At 40.7% G+C, this 15,987-nt stretch overlaps 1 protein-coding gene across 3 annotated transcripts in view; it reads right to left on the bottom strand.

Moving 5' to 3' along the window:
* TTLL9 (tubulin tyrosine ligase like 9) overlaps positions 1–13,902 on the bottom strand; it is an 83,020-nt gene extending 69,118 nt beyond the window's left edge. For all 3 annotated transcript variants that reach the window (XM_037811289.1, XM_037811290.1, XM_037811291.1), the window contains exons 1-2: positions 13,817–13,902; positions 9,411–9,454 (exon numbers count right to left, since the gene is read on the bottom strand). In XM_037811289.1, coding sequence (XP_037667217.1) covers positions 9,411–9,454; positions 13,817–13,831 — 59 coding nt within the window. In that variant the 5' untranslated portion in view covers positions 13,832–13,902. The remainder of the gene's footprint in view (positions 1–9,410; positions 9,455–13,816) is intronic.
* Positions 13,903–15,987: the final 2,085 nt, after the last annotated feature.

Genomic DNA, 15,987 nt, shown 5'->3' with positions numbered 1-15,987 from the left:
AGTGTTTGCAGGTATTACCTGGCTTTCCTTGCATTGCTTTATGGAAATTGGGGCTAACCTAAGCAAATACTGATACTCTGGTTGTTGCTCTTGCTGTGAGTAATAAAATCATTTGTCTCTGAAAAAACAAAACAAAACAAACAACAACAACAACAAAAGACTTACCATAAAGCTACAGTGACTAAGGCAATATGGTATTGGTGACAGAATAGGCAAAAAGATCAATAGAACAAAACAGAGAACCCAGAAATAGACTCACACAAACAGAAGTCAGTTGATGTTTGACAAAGAAGTAAAGGAATTCGATGGAGAAAGGAAAGCCTTTTCAACAAATGGTGCCGGCACTACTGGACATCAGCATGCAAAAGAATGACCCTAGACACAGACCTTACGCCTTTTCACAAAAATTAACTGAAAATGGATCACAGAGCTACAACGTAAAATGCAAAATTATAAAACCTTTAGAAGGTAACATAAGAGAAAATCTAGGTGACCTTGGGTTTGGTGATAACCTCTTAGATACGACACCAAAAGCACGATCCATGAAAGAATAATTTGGTAAGTGGGACTTCATTAAAATTTAAAACTTCTGCTCTGCAAAAAACACTGTTAAGAGATGAAAAGACAAGCCACAGAATGGTAGAAAACATTTGCAAAACACATATCTAGCAAAGTACTTAAATCCAAAATATATAAAGATCTCTTAAAGCTCAACAGTAAAATTGACTGAGGAACAGAATGGTGAACTGTGGTGTGTGCATACAATGGAAAATTGAGGAACTACGAGGAGTGAAGCTGTGAGACATGCAATGAGGTGAATGGATCCTGTACACAGCATTTTGAGTGAAGTACGCCAGAAACAAAGGCAAACACTATAATGCCTCACCAATATGGACTAACTACAATGTGTAAACTCAGAATTGAATCTTAGAGAACAATTATTGTAATGGTCCCTAGATTGTAAGCTCTTACAGCAGTCACATCTATTCTTGAATTGTTATGGCTGTCTCCAAATTCTGAGATGCTGATTCTTTTGTGTATAACTTGGTCAGTCTCTGGAACTTGGGGTATCTGTATGACACCTGAAACTCAGAGCTAGAGCTTGGCAAATATGAATGTCAGTATTAGTGCATATAGCAACTGTTAAAAAAAAAAGCTGAAAAAGAGCCCAGACTTCAATTAGAGAAAAGAAGAAAAGAATGAAGCAGATCTGGTTAGGACTAGGGAAAACTGGGCTAAAGGGTAAAAGTCGATACTGACTGTGTTTTAAAACTTCAACTTCCATGTGAGACGAAGGGAAGAGATGTTTATTTGGTGCAGGATTTTATAGGTTAGTGTGAAATAGCAACATATCCCAAAGTAATTTGGGCAGAGAATAAATAAATAAATATATATATATATATATATATATATATATATGCAGGGCTTCCCTGGGGAGCTGGGGGATAATGCGGAGGTGTTGGACTTCCTCACCTGGGTTGTTGCTGATGTTCTCACAGACATTGAGGACTGGTGGTTTGGTGTACCAAGCCCTTTATCCTGGGGCTTGCCCTTATGAAGCTCATTACTGCAAAGGAGAGGCTAAACCTGCTTATAACTGTGCCTGAGAGTCTCCCCCTGAGTACCTCTTTGTTGCTCAGATGTGGCCCTCTCTCTCTAGCTAACCAACTCGGCAGGTGAACTCACTGCCCTTCCCCCTACGTGGGACCTGACTCCCAGGGGTGTAAATCTCCCTGGCAATGCAGGATATGACTCCTGGGGATGAATCTGGACCCAGCATCATGGAATTGAGATCATCTTCTTGACCAAAAGGGGGATGTGAAATGAAACGAAATAAAATTTCACTGGCTGAGAGATTTCATGTGGAGTCAAGAGGTCACTCTGGTGGAAATTCTTACTCACTATATAGATAACCTTTTTCAGGTTTTAATGCTTTGGAATAGCTAGAAGTAAATACCTGAAACTATCAAACTCCAACCCAGTAGCCTTGACTCTTGAAGACGATTGCATAACAATGTAGCTTACATGGGGTGACAGTGTGATTGTGACAACCTTTTGGATTGCACTCCCTTTATCTAGTGTATGGATGGATGAGTAGAAGGATGGGACAAAAACTAAATGAAAAACAGGGTGGGATGGGGGAAATGATTTACAGAATAATTCTATATTATTGCATGTGAATCTACAATTATCTCAAAGTAAAAAGCTTAAGTAAAAAACTTAACACATCTTGAGAAGTCAGGATAATGATAAATGGCTACCTTTGTGGAGAAGTGATTGGAAGAGGGCATGAGGAGCATTTCTGAGATGCTGTGATGTTGTTTCGTGATATGGGTGCTGTTGACAGGGGTGTATTCAGGCTGGGAAAATTCATATATTATGAGATAAACACCTTTCTGTAAAGAACCCAACTCTATAACAAAAGATACTACAAATAAAATTAAAGCGTGCAAGTGTGCCTAAGAGTGTCCCCCTGAATCCCTCTCCCTTTGTTGCTCAGATGTGGCCCTCTCTCTCTAGCTAAGCCAACTTGGTGGGTGAAATCACTGCTCTCCCCCTTACGTGGGATCTGACATCCAGGGGTGTAAATCTCCCTGGCAATGCGGAATATGACTCCAGGGGAGGAATCTAGACCCGGCAAAGTGGGATGGAGAACATCTTCTTGACCAAAAAGGGTATGTGAAATGAAATGAAATAAAGTTGCAGTGGCTGAGAGACTCCAAATGGAGTTGAGAGGTCACTCTTAACACACAATATAGATAACTCTTTTTAGGCTTTAATGAATTGGAATAGCTAGAAGTAAATACCTGAAACTATCAAACTACAACCCAGTAGCCCTGAAGCTTGAAGACGATTGTATAGCAATGTAGCTTACAAGGGGTGACAATGTGATTGTGAAAGCCTTATGGATCACACTCCCTTTATCCAGTGTATGGATGGATGAGTAGAAAAATGGGGGCAAAAAACTAAAGGAAAAATAGGGTGAGGGGGACAATGTGGGTGTTCTTTTTTTACTCTTATTTTTTATTCTTATTTTCACTTTTTCTGGTACAAGGATAATGTTCAAAAAATAGATCAGGGTGATGAATGAACAATTATTTGATGGTAATGTGAACAATTGGTTGTATACTTTGGATGATTGTATGGTGTGTGAATAAATCTTAATAAAAAAAAAAAATTAAAGGACTATGATTCCACTCATGAAAATTTAGAATAGATAAATTCAGAGGCAGAAAGTAGATTAGAGGTTACCAGGAGCTGGGAAGAGGGGAATTGGGGAGTTATTGCTTAATGGGTACAGAGTTTCTGTTTGTAGATGAAAAAGTAGAAATAGTGTTGATGGTTGCATGACATTGTGAATGTGAATAATGCCACTGAATTGCACACTTAAAAAGGGTTAAATTTGCAAATGTTGTAAAATGTATTGTTATATACTTTACAACAATAAAATTTTCTAAAACTAAACATTTTTTTAAAAAAAGCTAAAGGACAGAATATAAATTGGGAGAAGATATTTGCAATGCTTACAATACATGAAGTGCGTGAAGACCTCCTACAAATCATTAACAAAAAAATTAACTCAATAGAAAAATGTTTAAAGGATATGAACAGGCAGCTTACAGCAGGGCAACTTCAGTGGCTAATAAGCATGTTAAAAGATGCTCAGCCTTACTAATAATCACATAAATACAAATTAAAATACCAATGAGAGGACCTCTGCTTCTGGTTAAGATGTGAAAGGATGGGAAAGACCTTCCCCCCATACTAACAATAAAAAATATACAAAATAAAAATCATACTTTTCCATGGGGTTAGCAATGGATGAAAGGAACTTTGATGAACAGATTCCAGAGAAACAGGCCCTTTATGGGCGGACAGAGTGTTGCAGCACTTTTCAATTTCCGGGGGTGGATGCAGTCTGAGTGTGGGCAGATGGATGAACAAGCCCACTGTAGAAGAGACACTTGTCAGGGATAAGGAGGAATCATCTAAGCTTAGATAATAGGTAGGGTGGTAAAACCAATCAGAATCTGGAAGAGCCCCCTACGAAAAAGAGGTTATGTCAAATTTTCCTAAGAAAGAACAGTAGAGAAAACACTGAAAAGTAGATAAAAAGCACAATTTACTTCTGCGCATTCATGTGGCTCTTACATTCTGAAGGCCCTGCCAGAGTTGAATCCAAAGGTGAACAACAGCAACAAAAATCTGAAACTGTAGTCCAACCCCTTCCCAGCTCAAATACTAACAAAATCAAAATGGCAGTACAGCCAGTTGAGGTTGGGAGATTAATTCAATCTAATCAAAGCTGCAGCCCAACCCATGCTCAACTAAACTTTAGGAGCAATATGATGATCAGCCCCTAATCCTAACTGCTAGTCAAAGGGAAAAGCTACATGCTCTGGAAATTTTTTTAAAAAATTTTATATATATATTGTCCACTGTTCTTTTATACACAATGTCCAGAATGTAATTAAAAATATATGAGTCTGGGTTATATGGTATATGAATATATCTCAATAAAATTTGCATTAAAATATATGTGTCATGCAATAAAGCAAGAAAATGTAATGCATAAAGAGGAAAAAGTAAAAAAAAAAGATTCTTAAATGACCTAATTATTGGAATTATCAGATAAGGAATTTAAGACAGATATTATAAATATGTTAAAGGAGCCATAGGGAAAGATGGATATAATGGGTAAAGAGATGAGTTTTTCCATCAAAGAAATTGAAACCCTAAAGAAGAACCAAATGGAAATTCTGGAACTGAAAACCACAATATCTGAAATTAAAAATTTATAGCATGGACACCAAAAGCATGAACAAAAAAGGAAAAATAGATAAATGGGACTTCATCAGAATTAAAATTTTTGTGCACCAAAGAACATTATCAAGAAAATGAAAAGATGAGCTACAGAAAGAGAAAATATTTGGAAGTCATGTCTCTGATAAGAGACTAATATCCAGAATATATAAAAATCTCCTACAACTCAGCAACAAAAAGACAAACAACACTCTCTTTCAAAGGCCCACAAAGTCCTCCCTTTTCTGTAAACCACTGACTACAGCGATTTTAGTGGCTATTGTAATGATTACTTTAGCTTATTTCTATTCCTTTTCTTGATATCGTAGTTGTTAACTGAGTGACTTCCCATAAAAACCCTAAACTCTTCAGACTTGGGGGAACAGATTTGAGCCAGGGGCTCCTGTCTCCATGCCAGTCAGTTTGCATTAAAGCTCTTTCTTTTCTCTAAATCCCAGTGTCATGCATGGCATTGACTTCTGTGTGCATCAGGCATGAGCCCTTGCTTAGTAACAATTCCAACTACATATATTTGTGAGGCTGGATTTTGTTCCTCTCCTTCAACGAAAACAACACATTGCAACAAATTGAATGCAGAAAACAATTTGAGTAGCCAACCATTTTCTATTAAGCCAGACATCAAAGAGATTCAAAAAATGTAAAACAATTACTACTTTTGTCAGTAACTTTTGGGGGAGAAAAATATAGTTACATTTAATAAAAATAAATTTATTTGTGTTAACATGTAATGAGTATATATTGCTTTTTATTGAATTAATAAGTATTTCTGAAATTTATCAGTTTAAATTTCTAATATGGTAAATAGTGATAGATATAAGGCATATAAACAAAAAACTGAGGTTCTCAATTTTTAAGTTGTAAAGGGAGCCTGCTTCCAAATTTTGAGAACCACTGCTCTCAAGTAACCATTTAAAAAAATAAAATAAAGAGGTATAATGGTATCAAAAACGTCTAGTCTCCAGAATATAGCTCCAACAACTGCAAAGACTGCAATAACTCCATCAATTCAATTCTGACTCTATCTGGAGTTAGGCCAGAACCCACAAGTTCAGGGGAATCCTCTACAAGACTCCCCTGCAGGCACCGGTTGCAAGTTCAGGGGCTCAGGCCACCTGCACTGACCAACTGGCTACAAATTTGGGGGTCCCTACCACGGCCTCGAGTTTGATTATTTGCTAGAACAACTCACAGAATTCACTGAAAGTGTTCTACTTACAATTGCTGTTTTAATATAGTAAAAGGTTACAAAGAAGTCAAAAGTCGAGATGCTTTGGGTGAGGCTTGGGAGGGTCTCACACGCAAGCTTCCCTGTCCTTTTGTCCATCACCCTCCCATCCTTTTGTCTGTCACCCTCCCAGCCACAGCGATGGGTCGTCACACAATCAGGGAAGCGCCCCATGGCTTCAAGTGTTTGGAATTCAGGGGTCTCATTACATGAGTAAGATTGATAGAATTAAAGTCCACGTGGCTGAACCCCATCTGCAGCCCCCTCCCCTTCCAGAGGCCGGGAAGGTGGGCTCATAAGACTTGGCTCAAAGCCCCAGTCCCCTAATCACAAGGTTGATCTTTCTGGTGTGACCAGCCCCCACCCTAAAATTGCAGATGTGGCTGTCCCCTCCCTGCCATCTGTGGGCATGTTAACTGTGGGTTGTGGTCCTGGGCCACTGTGAATAAAGAAGACACTCCTATCACAGGAAATGCCAAAGATTCAGAGACTGCTTCCTCAGGAACTGAGGACAAAGACCGGCTAAATTTTTCACTGCTGCAAGAGGTACAGATGAAAGTCAGTGGAGGAGATAAAATGGAATACTAAAAAATATTCAATTAATCCAAAACAAAAAAAGAGATTCAACTTCAAAATCCATCAGATTAGAGAAAACGTTAAAAATCAGACAAATACCAAGTGTTGGCAAGAATATGGAGGAACGACAATTATCCTACAATACTCAGGGGAGTGTAAATTGGATAAACCACTTTAGAGAGCAATTTGGCATATTGAAACCATCAGATACTATTCCATACCCGTTCGATAGCAAACATATAAAAGTCCAAGTTTTGGCAACAATGTGATAAAATAGATACTCCTCCACAGTTTGGAGATCCGCAGGGCAGTATTTAGTAAAGTTGAATATGGACCTTATCGTAAACCCAGCAGTTCCATCCTAGCTCTATACTCTAGAGAAACTCTTGTACCTATGCACTGGAAAACAGTACAAGAATGTTCATTTGTGCTTATTAATATTTTAAATGCAAATTACGTGTAGCACCCGCTGTTGATGGTTTGCCCATAACCCTTAGGCCGTCACCGTCCCTGTGTATGCCAGTCAGAAGCCTTCCAACTGACAGCACCTGCGACTTTTTGCCCGAGGGCTTTCCCTGGCCCTAGGCAGTGCTTAGAGCAGATCTGAAGTACTAGGGTGTTAAATGCCTTTCCCCCAAAAGGCGCCCCAAACCAACAGACAACAGGAGTTGGTGGATAATTACTCGAGCTCCCTCATCACTCAGTTGGGATTAGTTTGAGGTGTGTTCTATCCTGTCGCCTAGAAATCCCCAGTGGAATTCAGCCCTACTTGCTTACAGCAATAACCTGTCAATAATGAATGCACCCTGCCTCCCTTCCTCACTCCACCACCACTGCTTACGGGAATCGCCTTCCAAATAAACTATTTGCTTTCACATTCTTGTCTTGGGCTCTGCTTCTGGGGGAAACCAATACTAAGACACAAATTAAGTGCTTTCAACAGGAAGATGCATAAACAACTTGTATACAACGGACTACATAGTGCAGTTAAAATGAGCCAGAGCTACATGTACCAACATGGATAAATACTGAAAACATAATGTGACAACAGAAGGACACATCATGATAATAACAGTATGATGCCACTCATGTAACTTGTTTATTCTCAGCCACCCATGCAGGTAAGGGTGCCCATGTGACATAATTCTTGTCAATAAAATAAAAGCCTAAGACTGCTGGGGTGGGTTCTGAGGAAGTTTTTGTTCTTCTGCGATGTGATTTAAGTCTTCCCTCTCCCCTTCTTTCTGTCTTGATTATGACATTAAAGCTAGAGCTGTAGCAGCCACTTGGTGTCCTTGAGGAAAAGGTCAGTCATGGAGAGCCTGGCTCTGATATTGCTGAACCACTGCACCAGCCCTCCAGACTCTTTGTATGTAAAGAAAATAAGTACAATTTGTTTAAGCTGCTGTTAGTTCATTTTATGTTACTTTTAGCTGAACACACTCCTAATTGGTATCTGCCCTAATTAATCAGATGGGTGGATCCTGTTTACTGAAGTATTTTTGTTTTGTTTTGTTTTGTTGGGGGTGGGAGGAGGGGGGCAAGTTTAGGGCCAGGAACTGGGGCAGAACTGAATTGCTCTGTGTAAGAGATTTGAAATTGATGAGGTAGAATCAGTGTGGCAAGAAAGAAAGCAAAGAAGCTGAATCCTGCATGAGAGAAGGGTCAGAGACCACACACACCCTCCCCAGTGGTGGTATAGCCAGGAGGAACTTTAGAGAAAATAGACATATCTAATGAAGATTTGAAAACTTTAGCTACAATCTGTGCAATGTAAACTATGTCCTCTGACTCCCCACAAAATCTTCAGTTGCTCAGACCTGCTTTTTTTTTTTATTAAATTCAGTTTTATTGAAATACATTCACACACCATACAATCATCCATGATATACAATCCACTGTCCACAGTATGATAACATAGTTATGCGTTCATCACCACAATCTATCTCTGAACATTTTCCTGACATCAGAAAGAACCAGAACAAGAATAAAAAATAAAAGTGAAAAAAGAACACACAAATCATCCACCCATCCCACCCCATTTGTCCCTCAGTTCTTATCCCCATTCCTCCACTCATCCAGACACTAGATAAAGGGGGTGTGATCCACAAGGTCTTCACAATCACACTGTCACCCCTTGTAATCTACATTATTATATAATTGTCTTCAGGAGTCCAGACTGCTGGGTTGGAGTTTGGTAGTTTCAGGTATTTACTTCTAGCTATTCCAATACATTAAAGCCTAAGAGGTGTTATCTATATAGTGCATAAGAATGTCCACCAGAGTGACCTCTCGACTCAGACCTGCTTTTGTGTGAGTGTATTCTGTTTAGGGAACCCAACAAGGTGCTGAGTTCTGCAACCAGGGTATTGGTGTGGAGTGAAGCAGAGGATCAGGGCACAGCTGGCAGCTGAGTCATCAAGTCATGGTTGTTGAAGGAGTCAGGATACAGCAAGAGTCCTGGAGTCCAACATACTCTGCCACTAACTAATTATATGATCTTGAGCAAGTTATTTAGCCTCTCTGAGCCTCAGTTTCTCATTTATAAAACAGGCACATTCATAGTATTTACTTCAAAGGGTTGTGGTGAGGATTCAATGAGAAAATACAGGTAAAGTGACTAGCCCAGGGCCTGGCACATGGTAAGTGGTCGATAATTGTTTATTATTATTATTATTGCTAAAGTAAGGAAGGGAGGAAGGGATGAAGGAAAGGGAAAAAAGGAAGGAAGGAAGGAAGGAGGGAAGGAAATTCTATGTTTATTGGTTTATGTGGGACCACTCACCGCTCTTTTCCCTTTGACACTCCATGGCCCTTGTAATTCTGATTCTGTAGTGGGGAAAAAGAAACTGATATGACTGGTTCTGCATATCCACCCTGTCTTCCCCAGTTTTAAAATGCTCAAACCATCAGACACAACACTGCCCAGGTCCTGAGGCATGAAGGTCCAGCCTGGCCAGGTTCTTATTGGTCACCATGTGCCTAGCAACTCTGTCCAGAATTCACGTGCTATCCTTGGAACAAATCCCCAAGTACTCAAGGGCCCACCTTGCTGTAGGCTTGTTCCATATTCATGATATAATGATTGCCTGGTCTTTAATGCCCCCAAAGTCAACCCTGCACTCCAGTTTTGAGGACTCAGCACTCAGCAGGCTCTGCGAGAAGGATCTAGACTTTCTACTCTAAACATAAATGTTTAATTAGACCCAGGATCTAGGAGGGGGCTGGGTCAAAGACTCAGAGCAATGTTAGTTCCTCCCATCCAAATGGACCTTTCAGATCCTCAAAGGGTGGTAGCTATTATTCTGTTACAACCATGTCCGTAATAGCTTGGCTGTCAGCCCTAAGGCACATATGAAAAAAGAAATTAAAATTGGCCCTGTGCAGGCTGACCTTTGCAGCTTGGCCAGATTGTGTCTGCATTAATTTTCTATTGCTGCATAGCATAAAAAAATTAGCACAAACTTATTGGTTTGAAACAACATGAAATTATTATTTCACTGTTTCCATGAGTGAGGAGTTTGGGCACGGCTTAGCTGGATCCTCTGCTCAGGTCTCAAGGCTGCAATCAAGGTAAGGACTAGGGCTGTGGCTCTCATTTGGGGCGTGGGATCCTCTTCCAAGCTCATGCAGGTGATTGGCAGAATTCATTTCCTTGCAGTTGTAGGACTGAGGTGCCCGGTTACTTGCTAGCAATTGTCTGGTTAACACTCTCAGCTCCTAGAGGCCTCCTGTAGTTCCTTGACACGTGGTCCCCATCGGCAGTTCACAGCATGGTTATATGCTTTCTTCCAGGCCAGCAGGATCATGTCTCAGTGAGTGCCTCCCCCAGCTTCCCCTCCCCCATGTACGCTACAGCAGGAGTAGTATTTAATGTAACATAATCACAGTAGTGACTATTCAAATACCATTTACCACGTAAAGTAACTAATCAGGGAGTGATCTCCCATCATATTCACAGGTTCCACCCACATTCAAGAGGAGGGAATTACGCAAGGCGTGAATATCAGTGGGTGGGAATCTTGGGGGCCATCTTAGAATTCTGCTGACCCTATCGTCTTACCCCTCAAAGAGCTGGTGGGGTGGGATAAGAGGATACTGCATTACAGAAGTAAGCCCCCACCCATTACAGGAAGAGAAATCGTATCCCCCTCTTCCATTCAAGCCCTCCAACTCCCACAGCACTAGTCAAGTGGTCCTAATCTTTTCTTATTGTATCTTTTTTCCCTTCTCATGTTTTTTTTTTAAATTCCATTTTCCATGATTTTCCAGTTGCTCTAGAACCTTTGGTTGAAAATTTTTCCTTTCCTCACTGCATTGCATCGACACTTCTGTCAAAAATTACTTGACTGTGTATATGTGAGTCAATCTGTGGACTCCCTATTTGTTCCATTTATTTATTTGTCTATCCTTATACTACACTGTCTTAGTGGTAAGTAAACTTTCTAGTAAGCCTTGAAATCAGTTAGTGCAAATGCTCCATCTTGTTCTTTTTCAAGATTGCCTTTGCAATTTGGAGCCCTTAGCATTTCAATATAAATTTTAGAATCAGGAGAGAAAGAAAGAAAGAAAGAAAGAAACAAAGAGAGAAAGAAAGAGAAAGGGGGGGAGAGGGAGGGAGGGAGGGACGGAGGAAGAAAGGGAGAGAGAAAGAAAGAGAGCAAAAGAAAGAAAGGAGAGGGAGGGAAGGAGGAAGGAAGGAAGAAAGAAGGAGAGGGCGGGAGGGAGGGAGGGAGGGGGATGGAGGAATGAAGGGAAGGAAGGGAAGGAAGGAAGGAAAGGAAGGAAGGAAGGAGAAGGAAGGAAGGAAGGAAAAGAAAGAAAGCCTGTTGGGACTTTGATTGGGACTGCATTGTCATTTTGGGAAGAAGTGACATCATAACAGTAGTAAGTCTTTCAATCCATGAATATGGTCTACCTTTCTACTAATTTAAGTCTTACTTGCTTTTCCACAATGTTTTCTAGTTTTTAGTATTGACACTTGCAAATTTAATTGGTTTATTCATAGGTATTTGACATTTTTTGATGCTATTATAAATAGTATTTTTAAAATTCATTTTCTCTTGAGACTGACATTCACATTCTGCCTTAAATAAGTTAACACTTCCATTTCCCCTGGGTCTTTGAAAGGAAACAAAGTCCCAAGTCAAAATGTAGGCAACATATGCCTTTCTCTCCAATAACAACAAAATACACAGTGTCACATAGAAGCACACGGCAACATGGGTCTTCCACTCTCTGGTTTTCACAGCATAGGCTGCTAACAGTCTGAGCATCCCTTGGCAACTTGCAATTGGTTCCTCCCTTCAAAGGTATCAGTCAGGGTGACAGAAGTGAATATTTCAGTAGATGTATATTTTCCACTTTTATAATACAACTTAAGGAAGTAAGTGTCCCAATTTGTGTGTTTTAAGAGTATTATTTTCTTTCCCTTTTTAATCGCATTCAGATATATATTTTAGTACAATGTTGTGCTACCTTCACCACCATCCATTACTCAAACATTTCCATCATTCCAAATAGGAACCTTGTACATTTTAAGCCTTAACTTCCTATTCCCTATCCCCACCCTGTCCCCTAGTAATCTATATTCTGAGTTCTGACTCTACGAGTTTGCTTATTCTAATTGTTTCAAATCAATGAGATCATTCAATATTTGTCCTTTTATGTCAGGCTTATTGCATTCAACATGATGTCTTCAGTGTTCATCCATGTCTTAGCATGTGTCAGGACTTCATTCCTTTTTATGGCTGAATAATATTCCATTATATGTATATTCCACATTTTATTTATCCATTCAACAGTTGATGGACATTTGGACTGCTTCCATCTTTTGGCAATTGTGAATAATGCTGCTGTAAACATTGCTGTGTAGATGTTGGTTGAGTCCCTGCCTTCAATTCTTTGGGGCATATACCTAGCAGTGGTATTGCTGGGTTATATGGTAGTTCTATACTTAGCTTTTTGAGGAACTGCCAAACTGTCTTCCGCAGTGGCTGCACCATTTTACATTGCCATCAACAATGAATGAGTGTTCCTATTTATACACATTCTCTCCAAACTTGTTCTTTTCTTTTTTTTTTTTTTAAATAGCAGCTGTTCTAATGGGTGTGAAGTGGTATTTCATTGTAGTTTTGATTTGCAATTAGTATTTTTTAATTGAGATTGGATCATGATTAGTCTCGTGGTAGTTGTGATGGAGAGAAGCATAGATCCAAGATGTATTTAGAAAGTTGAAAGAAGAATCCTTATTGCATAAGGAAGGTGATGATGATGGAGGAGTCAAGGAATCCCAGGTTTTTGGTATGAGTGATTAGGTGGATGTTTCAACCATTGTCATTCAACAAGCATCTACTGAGTGGCTGCTACACGTCAGCTCTGTGCTGGGCAATGGGGATAAAGGGCAGAACGAATCAGACTAGATCCCTGCCCACACAGAGCACACAGTCTAGTAGAGCAGACAGAGGTTAAACAAATAATCACGTGATTAATGAGTTATGGTATAAAACGAAAGTCAGGGCACTCTGAAAGCAGAGAAACTTGTTTTTGTTCTCGTTTTTTTTTGTTTTTGTAGAGAGAGGGAGAGAATTAAAGAAATGGAGGTGCCATCCATGAGCGGTGGAATACGGGGTAAGAAGCACGTTAGTGTCGGGGGTGCTGGATTCTAGGGTAAATAATTTCCTTCCTTTGGGTCTCATTTTCTCCAGTGTTAAAAGGAGTAGCGGCCCCGTGAATTCTCAAAAGTAAGGAGCTTGCCTGGTTCACCTCTGTGTCCTCATTGCCCTTCACTGGGCTTGGCTTGGAAAAGGTACTAATTAGCGTTTTACGGATGGATGGAGAGGCGAGCGAGCAGCCGGATGAATGGATCTCTAAAAGCTTTTCCAGCTCATGAAGTCAGAAATTCTAAGCTACTCCAGGGTTCACAGAAACCACTGATTTCAGCTTACAATCCTAGAGTTTTGTAAATTGCCCGCCAGCAGGGCCGGTTCGCGGAACATGCGCGGCAGCTCCAGCGGCGCGCGGCATGCCGGGACTTGTGGTCTTTTTAGTGAATGGTTTTCTTCTCTCTCTCCCTAATCCCTTAGCAAAGGGAGCCCCCCACCCCACTCCCTCACCCACAACCCACAGACTCAGACTCCCTTCCCTCTGTCTAGAGACGATGAAAGCATCTCATTTGGGTGCCACTCCTACCTTCTGTCGCGACATGACACGATTTCCCCTAGGGCCTGAGCCAAACGGCCGCTGTCCCCCGCGCTATCCGGAGCGTCCCGTTGTCATGGCGACGGAGGGGACGGGGGGGGCACCCTGATCCGCAGCTCTGATTGGATGAGTTGAGGACACGCCTCTGGGGGGAGTTCGCAGGCTCCTCCTCAACCGGCGGCTCTGCCTTCTCGATTCTTGGACTTTTTCCCTTCACGAAGCTTAGACATACCCGGCCAGAGGCAGGCTGTGAGCCTCAGGCGCTTCCTGCCCAGAACCACCTCCAGCCTCACCTCGTTTAATCTCACAGCACTGCGTCTGAAAAATTATCAAGTTTGGTAAATAGTAAATTATGGAGGAATTGATTTTTGGAGGTCCTTAATTTGCCATTCCAGAAGTTATTCTTCATGCTGTGGGGTTTTAATGGCTACCCTGTATCAAGTTAATGCCCCTCCTATTTGTAGTTTACTTCACTTTTTCCCTTTTTTAAATATCATGAGTGAGTGTTGCATCTTATTGATATTTTCTGCTATCCTTTAAGATATTCATATGTTTTTCTCCTTTCTTCCATTAATGGGATGAATTAAACTTATATTTTTTCTGATTTGGAACCATCCTTGCATCCTGACACAAACCCTGTTTGGTCATAGTGTACAACACACACACATGCTGTCAATTTACTAATATTTTATCTAGGATTTTAGAGTAATTTTAATCTATAATTTTCTTTTTTCGTATTATATTAGTTTTCTGTTGCTGCTGTAATACATTACACAAACTTAGTGGTTAAAACAATACCCAGTTATTCTCTTATAGTTGGTAATAGTCAATTATTACTATGTTTCCTTATTCAGTCCTTCATTAAGTCATCTGGTCAGTTGGCCAGTTTGTAACGCGGCCAGTCATCTCTTCTCTTCCCCAGTCTTCAACTAATTCTTAAGCATCAGCTTTATGCCAGGACTCCCCTGAATACCTGCAGCAGCCTCCTGACCAGTCTACTCGTGCTCCCCCATGCCCTACATTGCAGCCCGTTCTCTGCACTGTAGCCACAAGAGCTCTTTAAAACAATCCGATCGTGCATCTCCCCTGCATACAACCTTCCGTGGCTTCCCATCACTGTTAAGATAAGGACTGGATGGAATTCCTCACCTTGACCAGAAAGCCCTGCCTGGTCTGCTGCCTGAGGATGTTGCCAGCCTCATCTCTCCTACCGTTTGCCCCATTCCCTTCCCATTCCAGTCTCTGATCCCCTTTTAGTTACTGATTTGACTCTTACCCCCCACCTTCACACACCTCTCAAACACCCACACATAAACACATACCTCAGGGCCTGTTACCCTTGAGGTTTCCTTTGCTGACTGCTCTTTTCAGCCCTGCCAGCAGCTTTGTTTAGCACTGAATAATGATCCCCAAAGGTAACCACATGCTCATCCCTGGAACCTGTGAATGCCGCCTCATATGCCTTCCTTGACAAAGTGGACTTTGCAGATATGATTAAACTCAGGATTTTGAGATGGGCAGCTGATCCTGGATTATCTGGGTAGGACTTAAATGGAATCACTAGTGTCTTTATAAAAGGGAGGCAGAGGGAGATTTGACAACTGACAGAGTCAGAAACCATGCAAAGACTGAAGCAAAATGCTGTACCACTGAATCTGAAGAACAAGGAAGGGGCCAGGAGCCAAGAAATGCAAGGCATGCAGCTCTGGGAGCCAGAAAAGGCCAAGACAGGGATTCTTTCCTAGAGCCTCCAGAGGAAGCATGGCTCTGCCAACTCCTTTATTTCAACCAACTGAAACTGAGCTTGAACTTCCAAACTCCAGAACTGTAAGAGAATAACTGGGTATTGTTTTAACCACTAAGTTTGTGTAATGGATTACAGCAGGAACAGAAAACTAGTATAATATGAAAAAAGAAAATTTTAGATTAAAATTACTCTAAAATCTGAGATAAAATATTAGTAACTTGACAGCATGTGTGTGTGTTGTATACCATGACCAAATAGGGTTTGTGTCAGGATGCAAGGATGGTTCCAAATCAGAAAAAATATAAGTTTAATTCATCCCATTAATGGAAGAAAGGAGAAAAACATATGAATATCTTAAAGGATAGCAGAAAATATCAATAAGATGCAACACTCACTCATGATATTTAAAAAAGGG

This window comes from Choloepus didactylus, chromosome 19 (assembly GCF_015220235.1).
Source record: "Choloepus didactylus isolate mChoDid1 chromosome 19, mChoDid1.pri, whole genome shotgun sequence".
Taxonomy (NCBI): Eukaryota; Metazoa; Chordata; class Mammalia; order Pilosa; family Megalonychidae; genus Choloepus; species Choloepus didactylus.
This window is presented reverse-complemented; position numbering and strand designations above follow the sequence as displayed.